This window comes from Doryrhamphus excisus, chromosome 13, assembly GCF_030265055.1.
Source record: "Doryrhamphus excisus isolate RoL2022-K1 chromosome 13, RoL_Dexc_1.0, whole genome shotgun sequence".
Lineage (NCBI taxonomy): Eukaryota > Metazoa > Chordata > Actinopteri > Syngnathiformes > Syngnathidae > Doryrhamphus > Doryrhamphus excisus.
Genome location: NC_080478.1, coordinates 2,230,887 through 2,248,624, shown reverse-complemented (window position 1 = coordinate 2,248,624; position 17,738 = coordinate 2,230,887). Strand labels below are relative to the sequence as shown.

The window sequence follows — 17,738 nt, the reverse complement described above, 5'->3', positions numbered from 1 at the left end:
ATATTGCGGAAGTATGTGCATTAAAGAAGGAGCAAATCTTACCTTGGGGAGAAGCAAAGGCCCGATGATGAAGTACTGAAGTGCACAAAATGTTTTTATCTTTCTTAAAAGTTTATTGCTGATGCTGAAACGTTTAAATGCTGCAGTTAAAACAGACCTGCCAACCTTTATAACCCCCCCTCCCAATTGGTTTCTTTGTTAAAAGGCTAATAAATGTACATTTAAAAACAAATCTTTGTGTCAGTATAAATATTTGAGCTTTTTAAAAGTAGGAGTCATGTACTAGCATTGGTCCGCCGTGCTTTTATAGCGTCTTCACCAGCCAACAATGGTAATTAAAGAGAGATGGGGAGTGTAATAGCAGCTGGAACTGATAAGATGCGTGACCACAGTCACTTTATTTAAAACGTTGATCCAAAATTGTAGGAGAAATTGTAGGAGTGGCACCTCCAAAGAGGTGCACGCCACGCACCTCTTTGGAGGTGCACGCCACGCCACGCTACGCCAGAGAGCTGTCAGTGGGTAAAATCTGTATGGGGACAGCAGTGAAGCGTATTGAAACGTATTCAAGGGTCAACGTGCATGCAAAGTACAAAAATGCATAAATGTTGGCAGGTCTGCAGTTAACCTTGTTAATTGCATGAACTACTAATGTACAATCACGGTAAAATAAACGCCAGACAATTCGGGAGGCGACTGTATGATGGGTGCGCTTTAACAACGTAGTCCTCATCCCCACGAGTCTTCACGAGGGTTTTTTTTCTGAAACGAGGCCAAAGAAAAAGCGAGGTAAGAAATGAAAAGTGTTGCAGCGCGGCGATGACGATGATACCTTCAGGGACATGGTCCAGCGCTGTGAGCCGATTGCTGTGAGTCGTTTTGGTCGCTTCTTTCCACACGTCACCTGACCGATGACAAGATGTTCCTCGGGGAGGTCAGCATACATACAGGTCAAAGGTACAACTATGGATGCTCCTATTTATGCCGCTGATTCCGAAATCGATCATCCGTGAGTGAGATCGCCCGATACCGATCGCACGTATCCGACAAGCAACACTGGCTTGTCACAGACTTTGCAGTCCGTCGTACCGTAATCTCTGAAAAAGTCGGCAAGCCCGCAAGTTTGAGACCCCAGGTTTAATTTTATTTACCGAGCAGATCTCCCTAGACCAGGGGTCGGCAACCTTTACTATGAAAAGAGCCATTTCACCCACTTGCCCACTAAAGAAAAATAGCCTGGAGCCGCAAAACGTTGTATGTTTAAAACAACATTGGAGGGGAAAAAAAAGACGAGTTGGAGTACTCTTGCTAGTACTGGAGATAAACTTTTGTTTTTAAATGAGCTCTAATTTATTTTTTAGAATCGTCAAATAACTCATTAATAATAATTAATAACTCAAATAACTCAAAGTATTACTCATTTCCCTTCATGTTAACCTGTCAGAGAGAACTGGATAGCATCCTGTCTGCTCATTCAGTCACCAGTCAGAACTCAGTCAGGATGCATTCATGGTCTCACACAAAGTTGGATTTTTGTAAACTCATAACAAAGACGTGCATTTTCACCACACGGGTGCTAAAAAATATTCAAGCATTGCAAAGGGAGCCGCAACAAAGAGGCTGGAGAGCCACATGCGGCTCTGGAGCCGCGGGTTGCTGACCCCTGCCCTAGACTGAACATAGACCAGCCAAAGACTTTATGCTACCCACTTGTGACAAAATCGGGTTCCAAACTAACAGCATTGCGTGTTTGTTTTAATGGAGACCTATTACTCTAATTTTCAGGCCATTGTGTTGAGTTCTGGACTCCTATAGAGCAGCTACACACAATAACCCGAACAGAAAGCTTTCCAGATCTTCCAGGCTCTCTTCCTGCAGTTTTTCATTGCATTTCCTGCCTCCTGTCCCAAACACGGTAAGCCTCCCACCGAACCACTCTGCTGTGATTGGTCACTCCCGGGGACTTCCAGACAGCTGCCAAAGCCCTTTTTGTCCACAAAGTTAGGACTGCTCTTCTGACTCTTCAACAAGGCCGAGTATCGTTGGAAGGGCGTTGCGTACCGATCGACTTACTCCGATAAGAACAGACCAATATTGATGGGCAGCCGATCGATCAGAGCATCCCTAGTTACAAGAAGGCTCAAGTACCTGAGATGTGAATGTTCTCATTGGTTCTGGCTTTGAGTGACTGCTTGCTCGTCTTGGCGGGGCCAGCCTTGATGTCCACATCCACCTTCACTCGGCGATGACGTCGAGACTTGAACACCTGACCAGGGTTTGTTTTTAAATTAAAGACATTTACATTGAACATAAAAACTAAAATCCTTTCAGAGGTGGCGGGGAACAAACCGCTGCAGCTTTTCTGTACGCTTTAGACTTGATGGAGGTCAGAAGTTCAGCTCTTCTGGAGCACTGAAGAGATAAGATAAGATAAGATGAGATATGCCTTTATTCGTCCCTCAGTGGGGAAATTTGCATTGCACAGCAGCAAGAGAACAGAATCAGTTAAGCAGTACAAAAATACAAAAAATACACAATATAAAAATAAACAATATAAACAACCCAAGTATTAACAAATCAACAATTTTACCCAGAGTTATATACAAATACAGTTTGCAGATAGTATGTAATATGAAATGAAATATATGACCAGTATATACGCTATGAGATCTTGCTAGTGAGTTAATATGAGGCATTATATGTAGAAATACTTCACTTAGAACTTAGTATATTGCACTTTGAGCCTTAATATTGCACATGAACACAACACAAGTCAAATACTCCGCTAGACCTGACGCATTGGTACAGTGGGACCTCGGTTTTGGTCATTAAAACAGTTCCAAAAGGTCTGACAAAAACTGAATCGAAATTTTAACACGAATTTGAGAGAATTATTATAATTTTACATGTACAAAACAAAGCATAATACAGTAAACCTCGGATATATCGGAAATTCGCTCACAACGGACAGATAAAAAAGAACCGATTTTTCTGTAATGCATTTCCAATAAAATTCATTGCATATATCGGATTTTTTATAACGGATTTCGCCTATTTCGGACAAAATCTCCAATCCCGTTCCAATGCATTTCCATTAAATTTCCCTCGCATATATCGGATGGCCGCATCGTGGCGGTCCGATTCGCCGAATCGTGACAGGCCGCTATACGACGTCATTTGCAGCGTTTGCAGCGTTGCCTGCGCGTCCAGGTACATTGGAAACATAGTCAAGGAAGTGCCTTTTTATAACGGATAAAATCCGATTTACGCATACACCGGATATAAATCCGATATATGCGTAAAACGGACATTTTCCGGTATACGCATATAACGGATTTCGCTTATATCGGACAAAACCAGTGGGAACAATTGAATCCGATATATCCGAGGTTTACTGTACCAACAAAATGGATACATGAACATTAACTTGACTATCTGTTCATGTGTCTCCCTTAAAGCGTTCCCCGTGCAACCCATGTTAATTAAGAAACGATCCTATTGTAGCAGACACTTCCGTCATACAAATGTATATAATATGCAGTGCCATGCCATTAAAAATAGCAGTTGTGTTGCTCACCTCTGCCTGTGAAGATGCTCCATCCCTGACGACCTCTTCGTCACTCTCACCCTGCCAAAACATGCTAGCATTGAGCGTCATCCAAGAACATGATGTTGCTGGCATGAAAGAACCTGTTTCTTCCTCTTCTGCCACAAGTGGAAGGTCATGACGGATCCTCTGAGCTGCGGGATGAGATTTTTATGGATCAAGTTGATTCCCAAGTCGGCCTGCTGCTCTTCAGAGTACATGGACGTCTTGATCTTCCCGTAGAGCTCATGGACGTTGGACAGCTCCTGCAAAGACACCACAGCGACGTCACGCGTCTACCTCATTAGCATGACCAAGAGTAGACCTTTGCCTTGCGCCCACCTCCAGGAGCTCGTTGTCGATGAGCTCTTGTGGGCCGCACGCTCGCGCCACAAACTTGTTATACAGCTGCGACTTTTCCTCCACTTTGATCTTGTTAAAAGTCAGCTGTAGAAGCACAAACATCATCGACTTGTCAGAACTGAGGACATCAGCTCACAGCAGAAGAACTGGATGAGGACACTAACCAAGGTGGGCATGGCGGTGAAGTAGAAAGCTTTCTGGAACATGAGCTGGTGAAGGATGAAAACGGTGTCGAAATGCTGAGCTCCTACGGCGTCCTTCTCAAAGGTCTGAATGTCCACCCAGTCCTTCAGCGAAATACGGATCTGCAGCCACACACATGGTCACTTAACATCACATTCTTGTCCTTAACTTTCCGTCTTCCTCACGCTGACCCCGACGCGCGGCGAGGCTGTCTGGCAGTGGAAGAGACAGTACAGCAGGTAAAGTCCTCCCACTCGGATCTGGAAGCTGAAAGGTGGCAAAAAGTAGACGTAGGCTGTGTCCAGCACCAGACGACTGAAGGCTCGCTTCTCATGACCCAAAGTACCACTGAAACACAACAATAAAATGACAGTACATCTTAAACCGGGAACAGTATTTCATATTTGTATTATGTGTGTATAATCCATAATACCATCCGATGATAAATGTAAATGTGTAAGTAGTTGACAGACAAATATTCCTGTTTTAAATTGTACAAAGTTTCACCTCTGAGTGTAAACTTACTAGAATATCTGCTCAAATTTCATTTCCCTCCAGATTTGGGAGAAAATCTCAAAGCGGACTGACTCCGATTGTTGGAAGCGACGAAGCAGCTCCTCGCAGTCACACTTGACTTGTTTGCTGTAGGAATTCATCTTCGCCGGGGCTTCGAGAGTCCAGAAAGCTTTTAAATGTAACGTCAAAGTATCAACATTCGCTAACCGCAGCTACATGTTCATTTCTGTGAACGTGAAATCATTTTGCTGGTACAGTGTTTGTGCGGTTACATCGGCCTTCACGATGTAAACACATGCGGCTGTCCCTTTTCTGTGACGTCATCAACATGCGCATAACATTGGCGACAGTTCGAAGCGGTTGTTTGTTTAATCATTGCAAAAAAAACATTCTACTTAGTTTTTTTATTATTATTTTCATCATTTTGTTCGGTTTTCTTTGCCGAAGACAAAAACAACAGTTATCTGGATTAATGAGTGATATTCGAATACACTTGCAGTAACATGTTCAAACAAAGAGGGCAGTAGTGAGTCGGAGTGGTTGATTGGCTTCCAGATTCCCCACAAAGAAGAAGAATTCCACACTCCTGTTCAGAAGGTGGCGGTAATGCGCACCTAAAAGCTGCTTGCCACCCGTCAATCAATAATAAAAGGCGAAGAAGAAGAATTACGAGGCGGAAGTAAACAATGTTTGGCTGACGTGGAGCTGAACTATTGACTTGACTGACAGGCTCGACGGTCATTTATTTAACAATTACTTGACATTTTATTCCGTTAAATACAAGAAATAAACGCATAAAGTCGAAAGATCGCTTCTGTCGTCGAACGACGCCTCTCATCACATTAAAATGGCGACAGCAGCGGATGCCAGTCCGTCGTTCGCAGGGCTGTCTGATATCTCCATCCCGGAGGATACCCCCGTCGAAGGAGACATCAGCGTCCCCGTGGACTCCTCCAGGCGGGAGGACGACGAGTTCTCGACGTTGGACGAGCCGGTGAAGGAGACCATCCTGCGGGATCTACGCGCGGTGGGAAAGAAGTTCGTTCACGTCCTGTACCCCAAGCAGAACTCGGAGCTGCTGCAGGACTGGGACCTGTGGGGGCCCCTGCTACTGTGCGTCACCCTGGCTCTGCTCCTGCAGGGCGGCGCGGCCAAGAACGGCAGCCAGGGTGGGCCACAGTTTGCCGAGGTACGATCATTGTTCATTGCCTTTATGGGTTAGTGTTGTTCCATTCGGTCTTCATGTCATCGTGGAAAAAGGTTGCACTTTTGTTGTCAGCAAACCATTTAAAATGTTTCTGGCTCTCCTACAGGTCTTTGTCATCATCTGGTTTGGTTCCATCATCATCACTCTTAACTCCAAGCTGCTGGGTGGGACCATCTCCTTCTTCCAGAGCCTGTGCGTGCTCGGGTACTGCATCATGCCCCTGACCGTTGCCATGGTCGTGTGCCGGCTGGTCCTGTTCAGCCTCACGGGCAAAGTGAGCTTTGCCGTGAGACTGGCGGTGGTTGTTGCGTCCTTCGGCTGGTCCACCTTCGCCTCCACTGCGTTCCTTGCCGGGAGCCAGCCTCCCAACCGCAAGGGGCTGGTCGTGTATCCGGTGTTCCTCTTCTACTTTGTGATCGGCTGGATGATCCTGACCTTCTCGCCATAACAATAGAACAGGAGTGGAACGTTACGTTGCGTGGAGCGAGCAATAATGAACTGAATTAACTGAATTAAGGACCTCCTCTGGGGTTTGATGCTCTCCATCATGTCAGAATGAAGTAGAAAAGTGGATTAGTAACTTCAAATGTATCCTGCATCTTTAATAACTCTTCCTGGGATGTGTGAAAATGCACCGAGTACACAAACGCCAAATATCTACTGGAACACAAGAGTTTCAGAAGAAAATGTGCTGCATTTCTCTACAAATACAGTGCACGTCAGATGCTATAAAATCTGCACTTAAATGATTTGGGGACTTGCATTACACCAGCTAATGTTATGGAAACTGTAGTCAAAGTTTGTGTATAGAAGCAAAGTCACAAAATGCAATACATACTCATGTAAACATGAGGACTTATTAAGTTGACATCGGAAAACTTGAGACAGAAGCTTGCTGAGCCGATTTATCATCGATGGTCAGCTTTTTTTTTCTCCACTTTTACAAATATAACATGTTTTTGTTGAAATATTTGCTAATTAAAATGTACTTATACAAATGACTCGGCTCCACTCGACGAGAGTCTCTCTGTGTTTTTCTTCTTCCGCTTATTGATGGACTATCTTAGCGAACGATATCCACATGTGAGAACAGCATTTTCGTTCGGACTTTACACAACTTCTGACAACTAATAATAATCAAAAAGTACTGCCTTTTCACCTGTATGGGAGGTGGTGACAAGCACTTGCCCATCACACACACACACCACGCTTTCCACACACAGCTGCAGATAACTGCTGGAGAAGAGCTTACGATGTTGGGTTGAAAAATCCTGAAATTTGGGTCACCACTTGTCATTGAGTTGTGATGGTGACGAACCACTCTATGAAACAAACAAACACTGGTGCAAAAAAAATGATTCACTTGAGTATGACGTCATCAACGGAGGCCTGGCAAATACAAAATGAGTACATGGTAGCTATAGTGAGTTTATTTCGCAGAAGTGTTGAATTTAGTTCATTCTGTTGGTATTTTTCCGTTAACACCAGCAGTAAACTGGAATGACTGCTATTACGCAGTCAACCAGAGGGGGCAGCAGTGAGCTGTTGTCGGTAGTTGACTTCTGGACTCCCCACGAGGAAGAATTCGGAGGCGGAAGTACGCAGTGTTCGGCTGCCTTGGATCTGAATTCAGACGGGACGGATAGGGTCTCTGGTCATCAATTTCTAAATTACGGGACCTTTTTTTGCTATTAAATACAACAATAATATGTTTCAATCCACCACAAAGCTTTTGTCGTTGATCCGACGTCTGCCACGAGATAAAATGGCGACATATACGGAGGCTAGCCGGCTATGGTTTGATGTTTCTAATTCCGTTCTTTGTAGTATTACCGTTGCTGGGGTCCTATTTTATTAGTAATGTTCCTAAATTGTCTTGATATGTTTTGACTGTTGTTGACGTCAATAAATTAAAATAAAACACTGGAGCGACCCTCTTAAGCTTTTGACGTTTTAATTGTACGAGAGCGACCGAGCGAGTTTTGCGTGAAGGCAAATACTTTAGGTCGTTGTATAAAATAATGTTTTGGTTAGTCTGATAAGACTAAAACACTCGTAGAAGAGAAGGCAAAACGAAATGTAACAGTTAAAAGTAGTGGGTAGAATGCATGCCCATATAGCTGGCAGGCATGCCCTCCACCAGGGAGCCGAGGAAGACCCCCCAGGGTGTTTATATGGTTGTAGGCGGGGAGGTAGTCCGTAACGACCACACACAACACAGGTGAGAAAACACACAAAAAAACTCCCACCAAAATTGATGACTTGAGGACCACCACAGCCAACACGCCAGAAGATTAGCGTTGGCCAGCCAGCATCATCCACGCCGCTGAGCAGCGACTGACCCGAGGAGCAGATGTCGGAGCCGCCGCCGCTGCCTCCGGAGCTCTGGGTGTCCGTCTTCTGTTTCCTGAGCACAGAAGAGAAACACGCCGTCCGCTGCTGCTGCAGGGCCCTCAAGCAGCTGGTGGACCACCCGTACCTGTGGAGAAGACACACCGTGGTGCTGTCGGACCTCCGCCGCTACACGTTCGGCTTCTGGGACACTCTACGCCACCGCAAGCTGACCCGGGTGGCGGTGCGTCACCTGCGGCGGAAAGAATGGCGCCGGCTCGTCAAGTTCCTGCCGTCGCTCACCGCCATCGTGTTCGCGGATGGAGGACGTGTGTACAAGCAGAAGTACCTGGACCATCTACTGCAGTTCTCGGACATCAGGGATCTGGGTGTGCGGGATACCTCCTGGGGTGAGCCCATGCTGGGCCCCGGTCTGAGCGCCCACCTGAGGGATCAGCTGACACACCTGAGCGTGTGCAACGTCCGCCTGACGTGCACCATCAGCTTCGTGAAGGCGGTGTCGGAACTGACCAACCTGCGGTTCCTGCTCTTCCATCAGCAGGGGGAAGGCTACGGCCTGGACAAGGTGCGGCCTGTTCCCCGCAAGGACTTCCACAACATGATGGTCCACCTCAAGAAGCTCACGCATCTCTCATGGGGGATGAGGGGGGAGCCGCGGGAACCTCTGCCCGACGACTACCTGAGCCCCCCGGACCCGCAGCATCCAGGTAAGAACACACGAGTGAAGACCTCAAGTCAGACGGGGTCTAAGTAGAACCTCCTCCTCAGGATCCCAGTACGGCGGCCCGGCTCTGACCAGCCTGGAGCTGGTGGACTACCCGGAGACCATCCTACCCGAGACGGCCTTGAGGAGCCTGACGTCGCTCAGATCGCTGACGGTGCGCTACAGGTACATTCGAGATGGCGTGGATTGCCGCCTGGCCTCCTGGCTGAGTCCTCTCAAGCATCTGGAGACTCTCAGCATCATTGGTGAGTTTTGGGAATCTGACCTCTGCCAAGGAAGACAAGCATGAAGAGTAAAAGCGGTCATGTGGATGTTTTGTTCACGTAGCATAATGTGCTAAGTTGTATCATCACAACCACGTCCACGTCCTTCCACAGGTGGGAACTCCTTGGCGCTCTACACTACCACCATCCCTGCTAGCGTGACCAGGCTAACGCTGCGTGTGGCCATCACGCTCAAGGACTTGGACTCCATCGCTCCCAAAGTCCTGTCTTTGGAGCATCTGGACATCGAGCAAAATCGCTCCAGCGGCAGCCTGTGTCGGCGCATCCCCATGTTGTTCCCTCAGCTCAGGACGCTGCGCATCAGGTGAGTCCGCGCCTCCTTACATTTTTTAGCGTGTTCCCATCACACGTTCTCTCACCTTGCAGGTTCTTCCGACGAGAACCGGAGAAAGACCTGCTGAGCCTCCACCGGCTGCGACACCTGGAGCGTCTGGAGCTGCTGGTGGAGCGCTCCTTCATCCTGAGGGACTACCTGAACGGACACCCGTGGCCCAGCCCCTGCGTCCAGGAGCTCATCAACCAGCTGCGAGAGCTGTCGGCCAACAGGATCACCGTCATCACGACCATGCGCCAGAGAAACCCCCTGAGGGAGTGCAACTGTGTTTGGGAGGGAGACCGATGATCACCAGGAGAACTTTCAACTTTCCCATTGATCAAAGAGCGACAGGACGTTTCCCATAGAATCATCTTGTCATGGCTGCTCCTCATTTCAATCCTGATATGTTTCATTAGATGAAATTTAATTTAACTTAATTTAGTTGACGAGACGTTTGTGACTACCTGATAGATGAAGATGACTTAAGTCGTGACTTGTAGACGTTGCTTTTGCACTGCTGGCCAAAAAGGGACATTAACTGATAGGAACCATTGTTCATGAGTCAGCAACACTTTATTTACATGTCCTTAAAGGGCCATTAAAGATAACTTTAATTGGAATCATTTCGTATGGTGTCAATAATTCAACTCGGGCTGCAACTATTGAATATTTTAGTCATCGCATATTCGAGATTAATCAAGTCATCCGACTCAACTTTTGCTTGTTTAGACGATTCACTTAGGCATCTTTTTAAATTGATATTTAACATACGTAGGACCCATCGCTATTCATCCACCATGCTCACTGGGCCCATCTTGGGATGCTATTAATTAGCTTTACAGCTTGCTACACTATATGGTGCTTTGTGGATACATGGATATGATTTATGACTCATTCATTCATTTGCTACTGCTTATCCTCACGAGGATTGTTGAGGTGCTGGAGCCTATCCCAGCTGTCTTCTTGGGGCGAGAGGCGGGGTCCACCCTGGACTGGTGGCCAGCCAATCACAGGGCACATATAGACAAACAACCATTCACACTCACATTCATACCTATGGACAATTTGGAGTGGCTAATTAACCTAGCATGTTTTTGGAATGTGGGAGGAAACCGGAGTACCCGGAGAAAACCCACGCATGCACGGGGAGAACATGCAAACTCCACACAGAGATGGCAGAGGGTGGAATCGAACTCGGGTTTCCTAGCTGCGAGACCTGCATGTGAACTCCACCGTACAGCCCACATTTTAATTATGTATTATTTATTTAGAAAAAAATCTGTTATTTTTGGTTACTTATTTTGACTCCTCAAAGCAAAAAAAAAATGAGGTACTCAAATAGTTCCCTAGTTCGTGGGCCAAAATTGTGCATATTTAAGCAAATTGTACATATTTCCGTCCTAAATGAAGCACACAAAGGACTACAGTACAAGTACATGGTCAGGCAAAATGATGTGACACATTTGTAGGTTAAATAAAAGGCAAATAAAGTAAAACAACATGACTATAATGCCATTCTGTTTCATGATGGTTTAAAAATGTAATCAGTTCTGCGAGGTGCGAGGTCGACGGGTTGATTTTGGTTCCAATGCAGATCCAGCAGCTCTGATTGGTTGGTAACCCATAACAAGATGGCGTTTGGGGCTGCTATGGGATCATGTCTACCAAGATTGAAATGCAAACGGAACGCTCGTTGTGTTGCAGTTAGAGATTCGTTTGTTTTGATAAACGTTTCCACGATGAAAGCGCCATGCTCACCGCTCCAATTCATGGCAGCGACTCCAAAATTAATTTAAAAAAATGGCATTATATGTACTTTTCGATAATGAAAACGCTTTTTTGTTTCTTTACTTTATTTGCCTTTTATTTAACCTACAAATGTGTCAGATCATTTTGCCTGACGCCGTATAAGGCATTCAGAAAACATCGGTTGTGATGCGTAGGATGCTAACATATGTCTATATAGTGTTTTTATGATGTCTAATACATCGGGTAATAGTGTAAAGATGACTACGGGGTAATATTTCATATCTGGAGGGCCTGGGTAGAGCATATGGAGACCATGTGTCCTCGCCAGCTTGGTCCAATGGTACACGGAGTGTTACAATTTGGAGCTGAGGTGTCTAAAAGGGTTTCTAAAGGTCCCTTTAACGTTTTAAGGAGGTTGTCTATGAAAGTTAATGCAAATATTTCATTTATTTAATCTTACTTTGTGAATATTGACGCACCACTGCCAGGTCTGGAACCGATTCGGGTTTTATCTTCACCAGAGGACAAACACCCAGGCCTCATTTGGAGCCATAATTCTGCTTGAATTAACTCCACACACATCTCGGCTTTTCAGAAGTCCATCAGATGCGTGTAAGGCCCGTTGGTGTCCAGCTTCAGGACCTGTCTGTTCCCGTAGGTTCCGTGTTTGACTGTCACGTTGTTGGACGAGACAGCCGCCGCCAGTTCCTGCTCACAAAGAGAAACAAAAGCGCCGTAGAGCCGCAGTCCGTCCTCTTTGCCGATGTTGTTGTGGTACTGCATGGCTTTGCCTTTGGCTTTGCCCCCCAGGGTGGCCTGGGGGACCACCAGCACCCTGCCGGGGAGCTCCAGCACCGACACCATCTTCCCGGAGTCTGACTCGCACAGCCGCAAGTTCAACAGCGTGGAAACTAAAAAAGACACAACAGACCACTTTGACACGGAATCCCCATGATGCAAACGTCGTGGAGATGTCACTCACCCATCTTGGGCAGGATGTCGTCTGTTGCTCCTTTGAAAAAACAGACGTAGATCACCATTCCTCTTTCGACCTGCCAGCACAAACATATAAATGTTATCTGCTTTATACTGATACTTATGTATTTGGTCATCGTTTTGTTTAACGTTTCTCACCTGAACCCATTGGGCCTCTGAATGCTCCCCGGCCGGGGTCACCTGCAGCCGGGCTTGCAGACACTGCTGGAGCACAGTGCGGGCCACCGGCATGGAACCGCAGCTTCTGTCACTCATTCCGGTCACAAACAAGGCTCGGTCGACGATTCGGAGACTGTCTTACTGACCATTCAAGAAAAACACACATAAAATATACTTTTTAAACAAAGAAACGTCTTGCAAAAAAGTGAACTGTCGAAGGAGTCCATTCACTTGGTTTATACTTCCTGGTTACGTCATCAGCAGCTCGTCTACATATGTAATTACCACTCAGAATTACTGCTAACAATAATATTAACTGTTTTAAAAATGACCTTAATACAGCCAAAACATTCTCACTTCACAAAACATCCACAACAATTAAAAAAATCAACGCTATCAACGCTGCGTCCTAATGCGCAATGTTGACGCGCCTGAAGTTAGCAATCGAGCAGCTTGTAGACTGCAAAGATGGCGCACTTCACATACAGCAGATTGTTTAATTGTTTAATGTACGTAAACAAATCCTCGGCTTTATGGAACCGACCGGAAATAAACCCCGCGTCGGCACTGGGGGGACAGTTTATACGCTTCCAGGTAAGTTATACGTACATTTCCACGGACACCGTTCACTTTGTGGCAGGCTAGCTTAGCAGTCGCTGCGGAAACCGGAAGTCGCGCGTGTGTACGTCCGTAACATGCATTAAAATCCACGTACGTTTAAGACCAACATTGATTAATTATTAAATTTCATATGAAATGCTTTCTATTGTACCTTCGTCCCGTTAAAGTGCTTTGACACTTCTGAATATTAGCTTTTAATCAGAAAAAAAGCGGAAGTGACTGTTGTTTTTGACTGAACTTGACAACCGGACCGCATTACAACACAAGTCGACGTAGAGTTCCACTATCATGACGTGTTTTGACTTTATTTGATCTGATGTCGTTGTTGGCCAGAGGTCTGTGGACGGCAAGGCCTTACAAGAAAGACAGAAGCAGCAGATGGCCCGAGGTCTTCCCAAGCAGAAGCCCATCTCGGGGGTCAAGCAGGTTGTTGTGGTTGCTTCCGGTAAAGGCGGCGTGGGCAAGTCCACCACGGCAGGTAGCAGCTTCCTGGTAAATAGTTATAGTTTGATGAGTTGAAATGTATTTAATTGTGTCCGTGCAGTGAACCTGGCACTGGGATTGATGGCCAATGATCCGGTAAGGAATATTCCCAGATGGCTTCTTCGCTTTTCTTTTTTAATCCCGCTTCTTCCTGTCAGTCGAAGACGGTCGGTCTGCTGGATGCTGACGTGTACGGCCCGTCCATTCCTAAACTCATGAACCTGAAAGGAAACCCGGAACTGACGGACAGTACGTTTCCCTGCTAGGCTGTGACATCTCCAATACGTCCTCATTCAAACGTCTCAGAGGTCGGCCATTTTCTTCCAGGCAATCGGATGCTGCCGCTGACCAACTACGGAATACCTTGGTGAGTCCGAACATCCTCTTCCAGAGCCGTGAGCGTTAACCTCCACCGCGTGTCCTCAGCATGTCCATGGGCTTCCTGGTGGAGGACGTGGCCCCCATCGTGTGGCGGGGCCTCATGGTGATGCAGGCCATCGACAGGCTGCTCAGACAGGTTCCGATATTTCCCTCCTGCTTTTTCACAGCGCGCTGCTGGACTGAGTGTGTTCAAGTGTGTGTGTGCGTGTGAAGGTGGAGTGGGGCTCCTTGGACTTCCTGGTCATCGACATGCCGCCTGGGACAGGTGACGTCCAGCTGTCAATCTCCCAGAACATCCCAGTCGCAGGTGAATGTGCGTCCGAGGCTTGACGTGTTCCCAGCCTGATGGGGGGGGGGGGTAAACGCTTTAAGAGGCGGGGCTTGTGACTATCTAGCTGGGAAGTACCTGATTGGTTGTCCATGTGCAGGTGCGGTCATCGTGTCCACGCCGCAGGACATCGCTCTGCTGGACGCTCGTCGAGGAGCTGAGATGTTCAAGAAAGTTCACGTCCCGGTAAGCACGGAGTTCATTCCTCTCAAACGCACTTCTGCCACCTTGTGGCCGTTTTTATGGCATAAAAATACTGTAAAATGACATCCGTTAGGACCAAGAACCTTTTGGTACTGAAAGAATTCTTGTGTTGTGTCTTTGTGGCTGAAGGTTCTTGGTCTGGTGCAGAACATGAGCGTCTTCCAGTGCCCCAAATGCAACCATCAGACTCACATCTTCGGATCGGATGGAGCCCGGCAGCTGGCAGACACGCTGGGAGTCAAACTATTAGGTGAGACACCTGGAGAGACGCCACCGGGACAACAAGGGAGCAAATTGTAGACTTGACTTGCTAAGACAAGGAATGAAGACAACCAAGGAGTCCAACTGATTCGTTGATGAAGATCTGTGTCCTAAGTATTACACAACGTAACATTTTGGATGTCTCTACCCAGGGGCGTCACTTGGGTCTGAGGACAGGGGGGCTTAGCCCCCTGGAGATGCACAGGATATGAATGAATGTAGGAGACATTCCAAAAAATCCCAAAACCAAACAAGGAAGAAGAAGCGGGATATAAGTTTCCCACTTTTGGACAGATTTAGTAGAGATACTCAATAGTTTTAGGCCACCATTAAATGTACACAAAATATTAAATTATTTAGGGTCACCATCAAATTAAAAAAATTAATAACAAAAAAATCAGTAAAAAATATCAAATTATTTAGGGTCACCATTAAATTTAAAAAATGAATAACAAAAAATTAATTAAAAATATCAAATTATTTAGTCACCATCAAATTAAAACAATAATTAAAAAAATCAGTAAAAATATCAAATGATTTAGGGTGACCATTAAATTTAAAAAATTAATAACAAAAAAATTAATTAAAAATATCAAATTATTTAGTCACCATCAAATTAAAACAATAATTAAAAAAATCAGTAAAAAATATCAAATGATTTAGGATCACCATCAAATTGAAAAATTAATAACAAAAATCAGTAAAAAATATCTAATGATTTAGGGTCACCATCAAAAAAAAAATCAGTAAAAAAATATCAAATTATTTCGGGTCACCATCAAATTAAAAAAATTAATAACAAAAAACATCAATAAAAAATATCAAATTAGTCACCATCAAATAAAAAAAATAATTTAAAAAATCAATTAAAAATATAAAATTATTTAGGGTCACCATCAAATAAAAAAATTAATAACAAAAAAATCTATAAAAATATCAAATTATTTAGGGTCACCATCAAATTAAAAATCAATAAAAAATATCAAATTATTTAGGGTCACCATCAAATAAAAAAATCAATAAAAAATATTAAATTATTTAGGGTCACCATCAAATTAAAAAAATTAATAACAAAAAAATCAGTAAAAAATATCAAATAATTTAGGGTGACCATTAAATTTAAAAAATTAATAACAAAAAATTAATAAAAAATATCAAATTATTTAGTCACCATCAAATTAAAACAATAATTAAAAAAATCAGTAAAAATATCAAATGATTTAGGGTGACCATTAAATTTAAAAAATTAATAACAAAAAATTAATTAAAAATATCAAATTATTTAGTCACCATCAAATTAAAACAATAATTAAAAAAATCAGTAAAAAATATCAAATGATTTAGGATCACCATCAAATTGAAAAATTAATAACAAAAATCAGTAAAAAATATCTAATGATTTAGGGTCACCATCAAAAAAAAAATCAGTAAAAAAATATCAAATTATTTCGGGTCACCATCAAATTAAAAAAATTAATAACAAAAAACATCAATAAAAAATATCAAATTAGTCACCATCAAATAAAAAAAATAATTTAAAAAATCAATTAAAAATATAAAATTATTTAGGGTCACCATCAAATAAAAAAATGAATAACAAAAAAATCTATAAAAATATCAAATTATTTAGGGTCACCATCAAATTAAAAATCAATAAAAAATATCAAATTATTTAGGGTCACCATCAAATAAAAAAATCAATAAAAAATATCAAATTATTTAGGTTCACCATCAAATTATTAATTATAATTAATTAAAATAGGTCTAATGACGCCACTGTCTCTACCTTAGGAGACATCCCTCTCCACATGAACATCAGAGAGATGTCAGACAGAGGACAGCCGGTGGTCATCTCGTCTCCCAGCAGTCCTGAGGTCCAACTTATCACCTTTCCTTCTTCATGTGATGATTAGAGGCTGTGAGGACTAACTCTTTGATTGCTGTGTGTGTGTGTGTGTGTGTGTGTGTGCGCAGGCGGAGGCGTACAGGAAGGTGGCATCTGCCGTCGTCCAAAGACTGACGGAGGTCAACACTTGACAGGAAGTCAGCCTGGCAGACTTCTGAGACTGAAATAAGCACTGATTCTTTCCTCCGTTCGTTCCACTGAAAAACATTCTGTCAGTATTGTCATATTTAATAAAGTTATTTATCAAAGTGTTTGGTCTGTTGTTGCTGAAAGTTCCCATGTTGTCACCAGCGTGGGCCAAATAATTAAGCCTCATTTCCAACGAGAACAGACTTTATTGTTACATTTATCATTCGTCTAGTGTTGGTTGTGTAGTGGTTAGCATTGCTGCCTTCCCAGCAGTTGACCCTAGGTTCGATTCCCCTCCAACGCAAGCTTTTTTTGAGAAGCATAGTCCAAGGAAAAAGTTAAGATTCTCCAGACGGCATCGGAGGAGGTCGCAGTTACATCAGCAAACACTAGAGGTCGCCAAGGGACTTCAGTTGCCTTCTATGGCGGCGGCCCGCATCTTTTAGGGGAAATTCAATATCCGGTTATAAAAGAGTACATCACAGACCTTAAGACGTTCAATAATTAGATTGCTTCAATCAAATTAAGACCTTGCAAAAATGCAACGCCATCAAGTCTTAGCTTCCTGCATTCACACGGCGCCAGCATTTATCCAAGAAAGTGACAGATCCATGTCTGTCTGGCAGCATTGGGGGAAGTTATGTACAGCAGGGAGTGTCAACCTGTGGGTGGCGACCTTAAACATGCATTGTGGGTCTTTTTCTGTACAAAAACAAACAAAAAAAAATCATACAAAAATGATCTTGTACTTTAACTCACCACTGGTCACCACTGCAGCATACATTTCACTTTTGCATCTGATAGCAGGTCACTGTGGTGCGTTCAAAGACCATCTAATGAAGTGTATAATGTAACGATTGCAGAAAAACATCATAAATGAAACGAAGACGTGAAAATGTAAATATTATGCACTTTCTGATCACGGAATATGCTTCCGTGTTATACTGGGGAGACTGGCATGTGGAAGTCTTAGTTCCATAATAAAGGTAC

At 44.1% G+C, this 17,738-nt stretch overlaps 5 protein-coding genes across 7 annotated transcripts; 3 read left to right on the top strand and 2 right to left on the bottom strand.

Annotated features, from left to right (window-relative positions):
- Window positions 1–151: 151 nt before the first annotated feature.
- LOC131140620 (snRNA-activating protein complex subunit 1-like) lies at window positions 152–4,956 on the bottom strand. The gene is made up of 10 exons (XM_058091220.1): window positions 4,658–4,956; window positions 4,324–4,480; window positions 4,114–4,254; window positions 3,929–4,033; window positions 3,691–3,852; window positions 3,578–3,628; window positions 2,350–2,412; window positions 2,149–2,266; window positions 833–904; window positions 152–762 (listed from the first exon to the last, which is right to left on the bottom strand). Exons 1-10 carry the CDS (start codon window positions 4,786–4,788, stop codon window positions 746–748), a joined length of 1,017 nt encoding a protein of 338 aa, XP_057947203.1. The 5' UTR covers window positions 4,789–4,956; the 3' UTR covers window positions 152–745.
- Window positions 4,957–5,313: 357 nt separating this feature from the next.
- LOC131140353 (protein YIPF6-like) lies at window positions 5,314–6,855 on the top strand. The gene is made up of 2 exons (XM_058090680.1): window positions 5,314–5,837; window positions 5,962–6,855. Exons 1-2 carry the CDS (start codon window positions 5,496–5,498, stop codon window positions 6,301–6,303), a joined length of 684 nt encoding a protein of 227 aa, XP_057946663.1. The 5' UTR covers window positions 5,314–5,495; the 3' UTR covers window positions 6,304–6,855.
- Window positions 6,856–7,446: 591 nt separating this feature from the next.
- LOC131140616 (uncharacterized) lies at window positions 7,447–10,145 on the top strand. The gene is made up of 4 exons (XM_058091208.1): window positions 7,447–8,914; window positions 8,976–9,176; window positions 9,309–9,519; window positions 9,582–10,145. The coding sequence occupies exons 1-4, from the start codon at window positions 8,209–8,211 to the stop codon at window positions 9,835–9,837; spliced, it is 1,374 nt and encodes a 457-aa protein (XP_057947191.1). The 5' UTR covers window positions 7,447–8,208; the 3' UTR covers window positions 9,838–10,145.
- A 1,563-nt stretch (window positions 10,146–11,708) lies between these two features.
- LOC131140618 (D-aminoacyl-tRNA deacylase 2-like) lies at window positions 11,709–13,124 on the bottom strand. 2 transcript variants are annotated; one of them, XM_058091214.1, is made up of 4 exons: window positions 13,045–13,124; window positions 12,415–12,576; window positions 12,263–12,332; window positions 11,709–12,191 (listed from the first exon to the last, which is right to left on the bottom strand). In XM_058091214.1, the coding sequence occupies exons 2-4, from the start codon at window positions 12,529–12,531 to the stop codon at window positions 11,872–11,874; spliced, it is 507 nt and encodes a 168-aa protein (XP_057947197.1). In that variant the 5' UTR covers window positions 12,532–12,576; window positions 13,045–13,124; the 3' UTR covers window positions 11,709–11,871. The 2 variants fall into 2 exon arrangements, with proteins under 2 accessions (XP_057947197.1, XP_057947196.1); XM_058091213.1 differs by lacking the exon at window positions 13,045–13,124 and having other exon boundaries at window positions 12,415–12,688.
- LOC131140617 (iron-sulfur protein NUBPL-like) lies at window positions 12,877–17,143 on the top strand. Of its 2 annotated transcripts, none has more exons than XM_058091209.1 (11): window positions 12,877–13,029; window positions 13,390–13,534; window positions 13,601–13,635; window positions 13,698–13,788; window positions 13,867–13,906; window positions 13,966–14,056; window positions 14,134–14,233; window positions 14,349–14,434; window positions 14,582–14,702; window positions 16,505–16,587; window positions 16,688–17,143. In XM_058091209.1, the coding sequence occupies exons 1-11, from the start codon at window positions 12,904–12,906 to the stop codon at window positions 16,748–16,750; spliced, it is 981 nt and encodes a 326-aa protein (XP_057947192.1). In that variant the 5' UTR covers window positions 12,877–12,903; the 3' UTR covers window positions 16,751–17,143. The 2 variants fall into 2 exon arrangements, with proteins under 2 accessions (XP_057947192.1, XP_057947195.1); XM_058091212.1 differs by having other exon boundaries at window positions 14,134–14,227; window positions 16,688–17,132.
- Window positions 17,144–17,738: the final 595 nt, after the last annotated feature.